Raw genomic sequence first — 5,914 nt, 5'->3', positions numbered from 1 at the left:
ATATAAATATGCTGTCATATTATATTACATGTAATATAGATAACAAATAATATATTTTGTTTCTTTTCTTTTCTATTTTGAGTATTTTTTATTATTTATTTATTTTGTATGCTATAATACTCTGTACTTACTAATTTAATAATAAAAATTAATTTATAAATATTTTTTTATGTTAATAATAAAATAGACAAGAACTGTATGAGTCTTTCTTAAATATAAATTTAAAATATTTGTATCTTAGACTACTATTAAAATATATAAATAAAAAGTGTAACATTTATATAATAGAATTATTTTTTCTATAATATGTGTAATTATAAATATGAATATTTATGTAAATGTATATTTTCCCCTATTAATACGCGTTCTATATATATTAAAGAAATTATTATTTGATTTATACGTAATACCTCTTATCTTGAATAAGCAATCTTGTGAAGTTATGAATGATATGTTTTAAAAAAAAAAATATTTAATAAAATAAAAAAAACAAAAGTTATAATATATATATATATAAATATTTAATATAATGAATATTAAAAAAGATCAGACCATAAAAGAGGTTGAACAAAAAAGTAATGCATTGGCAGAAATTAATATGTACGAAAATTCAGAACTTTTTTCTGATACGACTATGTCAGAGATAGATAACTCATATAAATTTTGGAATGAAGAAGACGAACATACGTATAAACTGAAGGAAATATATATATATATATATATATATATACCGAATGATATTATATAATTATTTAATATAATATCATTTCTTCTTACTTTTTTTTTATTAGATCCATTTTTGATATATGCAAAGAATTCGAAAGTTCAGAGGAGGAATATGAGAAAAGGGATGTTAGGAAAAAATCACAAAATTACCAAAGGAATAATAGTATTGAAATAAATACAATGCCATTGGAAAATACTACACAAGATGAACAAACAAATGATTTTGAAAAAGAAACATATTAGTTAGATGGGTGTTAAAAAAAAAAAAAAAAAAAAAAAAAATTCATATTGTTTTTTTTTTTTTAATTTTTAATATATATATATATATATGTATGTATAAATTACCAATCATATCCCGAACATAATTTTATCCTTAAATTCTTCAACAAAATTGTAGTTGACTTTTCTTAATGAAACAAAAGGCTTAAAAATTTCTGCGTAATGTAAAAGATTTTTCTGAGTTAATTCTGAATATTTATTATCATTTGAATACGATTTAACTTGAACAAATGCTCTATCATGAAATAAAGGTTGTTTGAAATTTTCATCTTTAAAATGTTGTAAGATTAAAACGATTATATGATCACTATTACCATATTTATTATGAAAGATATGAGCTTTGATATAAATTTTATGACTCAAATAATAACCAAAAGATTTCATTATTTGTTTATAAGTATTATGAACAATATATTCGGAAACAATATTAACATCAACTTTACTTTTTTCAGAACTTTTTAAAATGGCACCCTTTTCATATTTTCTTAATAAACATAATTCTTTTAAATGAAAAGGTTCTAAATATTCTCTAAAAATATATTCCTTTTTTTGTGCTTTTGGGGATAATATATCTAATTCTTCTTTAGAATCATATTTGTAATATGAATCGATCCATTTATATACATTGTTTACATCCGATGCTTTAGTTATGACATTTAGAAAATCTTGAAATTTATTATCTTCATCAATATGTATTTTTTCATCAGTAATATATAAACTACTTAATGAATATTCCGTATATTTAGAAAAGTCATTTTTATTTATATTATTTAATATATCTTCATTTGTCCATTTATTACCAATCTTTTCTCTTATATTAAAACCTTCATTTCCCTCACCAATTTTATCATTCTTATTAAAATCAGATATGAGCTCATCAAAAAGTTGTTCTACGTTTTCATTCATAATGTATCTTTATCCCTTTTCATAAAATATAAACGCAAATATATGTATATATATATATATATATATATATATATTATAGTAAATCAAGTGTGTACAGAAAAAAGTATTAAAACATAATAAAAAGGTTCTTTCAATAATAAAAAACAAAAAAAAAAATAATTATACGAACGAATGTATTAATTTATAACATACAAATAAAGAATCAAATTTAAAAGTTCAAAGTTTTATGCTTTTTATTCATATTGTATATATCAAAGAGGGAGTGGTATATTTTTAATACATTAACGAAAAAAGGGAAAAAACTAAAGAATATTATTAACTACAAAAAAAAAAAAAAAAAAAAAAAAAAAAAAAAAACAGAAGGAACGATAAGGAAAATAATAATATTATAAAATAGAATAATTTGAATGATATTCTTTATTATTTTCTTAAAAAGTTTATATATAGTTATATGAAATATTATATATATATATATATATAAATTCGTTTTGTAACAATTTTACTTTTGGATAAGGATATATTATTAAATTAATATATAGTGAATAATTTATAAAATATCATATAATGTTTACGAAAAAAAAAATAAATTAGATATATTTATAATAGTTATAATATTTATATGATATATAATACTGTAAATGAAATCAATAATTATTTTATTATTATACCTATTGCTATATTATTATACTACGTGAAGTGAAAATAAGTAAATAGAAGAATATATATATATATATATATACATATTTTTTAAAATGACATATGAATAAATAAATATATAAGTATATAAACATATAAATATAATATATATATATATATATATATATATGTATAATATAATATTTTAATTTTTAATAATACTAAAAAATATAGAAAAATAAAATAGAAGTAAAACAAGTACAGTTTCAGTATTGAAAAAGTAACACTATGAAAAAATGAGGCTGTTAAAAGTCAACTTACCTGGCTGGCGTTTGGGGTAGCTCAAGCATTATCCTGACGTAGTTCGGAGCAGAGCATTGCACTCAGCTGACTGTGATGAGCTATAGACTCTCCACATGGGGGGTGCTAACAGCAAAATTTTTGCCCGTGGCATAATTCATCTAATGATTATGCCATTTAACAAAAAACAATTTTAAATTATCAAAATTTTTACATCTTTTATATATGAGAGAATATTATATATATATATATATATATATTTATATATAATTATAAATAATAATTTTTTTCTTTTTAATATTGAAAAGAAATTATAATATATATATTATAAGTAATTTATTTTATTATCCTTAATTTTTTTTTTTCTTAAGAAAAAGGAAAAAAATTTATTCGCAAGCTCTCAAAAGTATTCATATATATTATATATATATATATATATATATATATATATATATATTATATTTTAAATATTGTTAATCTTATTTTTTATTTTGCTAATATTTATTTTATAACGATCCTTATTAGTTCCAAAACAAAATATTTATTATGTAATAATATTATATATTGTTTCAATATTAAAGAGAATAGTTTCCTTTGTTTGTTTTTTTAGTTTTCTCAATTATTTTGATATATATATTATTATATTTAAATCTTTATTACCTTGGCTTTATAAATATATTTATTAATAATATCAACAAAAAGAAAATATTTTTAGTAATAATATTCATCAGAATATATTTATAAATGAATGAGTTACTATGTTTTTATTTTATTTTTTCGTAAGAAAAGGATATTTTTTAATATACTTTTATATTTATAAGAACATTTGAAAGTAAATGAAGTTTTTATTTAATTAAAAATGGTTATATGTGAAATAAAGAAAATATACAAATGAACAAAAGTATTGTAAGGTTTATTTTGTATATATATATATATATATATATATATATATATATATATTACCATTGAAGTTTTAAGTATAAATTATTAACATATAATTTATATGGCAATAAATTTTACATTTTATATTTCCCTTTTTAATTATAATAATAAAAGGATATACATTTACATTCTTATGTATGTTACTCTTATCGTTCGTAAAGTAGTAAAAGTATATTTTATATAAATATAAGAACCACAAGAGGTATATATAAAAATGTTTACATAAATAAATAAATATATATATATATATATATATATATATATTTCTTTTATTTATTCTTTTCCATATGCCTTTTTTTTGTAAAGAATATTTTATTATGAAACAAAAGAAAAATTATGTGTAAATACTAGGACTTATAACCACGTAAAATACTTCATATTTTAGAAACAGTTTAATAAAAAAAAAAAAAAAAGAAAAAGAAAAATTATATCCAATGTTAAAGGATACAGTGAGTTATATATATTTATAATGCTCATGTAAATCTATAAAACTTTTTTTTATTTTTTATATATATAATATAAATATATGTTAACAAAATTTTTTATGTGACGAAGGAAATAATAATGAAAAATAATTTTGTTATTTTCCACATATAAATTATAATATATATATATATATATGTGTAACACATTTAACAACCATATTTAATACAATCTACATGATTTTATTATGTATCAACTTATTTATGTTTATTAAAAAGTTACATATAATAAAAAAAAGAAAAGAAAAAAAAAAATAATATATATATATATATATATATATATATATATATATAATTTTATATTTTATTATTCGAATATTTATAAAATAAGGTTGCATTTTTAAATGGAACGATTATATATAAAATGATTTTACCAATATATAACAAAAAAAAAAGAAATAATTATTAAAAGAAATTTATAGTTATATTATATATGTGTTGGATCGTATTATAAATAAATAAATATATATATTTATAAATATATATATGTATAATATAATTAAAAAAGAAAAAAAAAATTAAATGAAACACTTGTTTTCATTTTTATTTATATGGTTATATTAAAAAAACAAATAAATCTACAAATATATTTTTTTTTAAACACATAAAAAGATGTATACGTTATGATATATGTCCATTAAATATTATTTATATACGAAAAAATAAAAAATAAAAAAAATAAAAATATATGGTTCCTATAAAATCAATTTAATATAAGGTCATTTTTCATTCCATTATTTATATTTTTAACGGTTCAAATTTTTGGAGAAAATTTTCCTAAAATTATATGCTCCAATTATTTAAAAAAATATATATAATACATATTTATTTTTATTATATATATAATATAATATATAGTATAAGAATATATATAATATATATATATATTATAATAAACCTTATTAAAGTAAATTTTTATAATGTAAAACTAGGAAAAATTTATCATTTGTAGGTTAATACTAAAATATACAATTTTTTTTTTTTTTTTTTTGGATATTTAGATTATAAATAATAAAAATATATACATATATATATATATGAATTAAATATTTTCAAATATTAAATTTGAATATAAGTATTTAAATGAATATTATTATAAAATTTATTTGTAAATTATAATAATACGTTAAAAATTTGTTCTCGAGAAAAAAAAAAAAAATATATATATTATATTTATATATATATAATATTTTATATTATTATATATATATATATATATATACAATATATAATAATTGATTAATATCTTTTATAAATAGCATAAAAATTTAAATGTTTATGTTACCAAAAAAAACAAAAAAAAATTTACTTTTTTTTATTAAATTATTTGGAATAAAAAAATATAATTGATACAAAAAAAAAAAAATTTATAATTTTTTATATAAAGAATATATTTATACTTTATGATGTTATTATAAAAAATATTAAAAAAAAAAAAAAAAATTAAAATAAAAAAAAGGATACTATATAATTTGTTTTTTTTTTTTTTAATAAAATATATTTTTATTACATATATATAATATATAATACATATCAAAATAGGATTTCATAAAAAAAAAAAAAAAAAAAAAAAAAAGAGCTCTATTTATACTTATATATAATAAATAAACAATATAAGTATAAAAATAAAAATTTACTATATT

At 16.1% G+C, this 5,914-nt stretch overlaps 2 protein-coding genes and 2 non-coding genes across 4 annotated transcripts; 2 read left to right on the top strand and 2 right to left on the bottom strand.

The window, feature by feature from the left end:
* Nucleotides 1-529: 529 nt before the first annotated feature.
* On the top strand, nt 530-969 carry PRSY57_1212600 (hypothetical protein; the record flags this gene model as incomplete). Its single annotated transcript, XM_012908553.2, has 2 exons — nt 530-687; nt 792-969. The coding sequence occupies 2 exons, from the start codon at nt 530-532 to the stop codon at nt 967-969; spliced, it is 336 nt and encodes a 111-aa protein (XP_012764007.1).
* Nucleotides 970-1,074: 105 nt separating this feature from the next.
* Nucleotides 1,075-1,911, bottom strand: PRSY57_1212500 (hypothetical protein; the record flags this gene model as incomplete). Its single annotated transcript, XM_012908552.2, has 1 exon — nt 1,075-1,911. One exon carries the CDS (start codon nt 1,909-1,911, stop codon nt 1,075-1,077), a length of 837 nt encoding a protein of 278 aa, XP_012764006.2.
* Nucleotides 1,912-2,860: 949 nt separating this feature from the next.
* Nucleotides 2,861-3,024, top strand: PRSY57_1212400. Its single transcript, XR_002204078.1, has one exon. It is a non-coding gene; the product is annotated as a U1 spliceosomal RNA (small nuclear RNA).
* A 171-nt stretch (nt 3,025-3,195) lies between these two features.
* Nucleotides 3,196-3,967, bottom strand: PRSY57_1212300. Its single transcript, XR_002204077.1, has one exon. It is a non-coding gene (non-coding RNA).
* Between the last annotated feature and the right edge of the window lie 1,947 nt (nt 3,968-5,914).

This window comes from Plasmodium reichenowi, chromosome 12, assembly GCF_001601855.1.
Source record: "Plasmodium reichenowi strain SY57 chromosome 12, whole genome shotgun sequence".
Taxonomy (NCBI): domain Eukaryota; phylum Apicomplexa; class Aconoidasida; order Haemosporida; family Plasmodiidae; genus Plasmodium; species Plasmodium reichenowi.
This window is presented reverse-complemented; position numbering and strand designations above follow the sequence as displayed.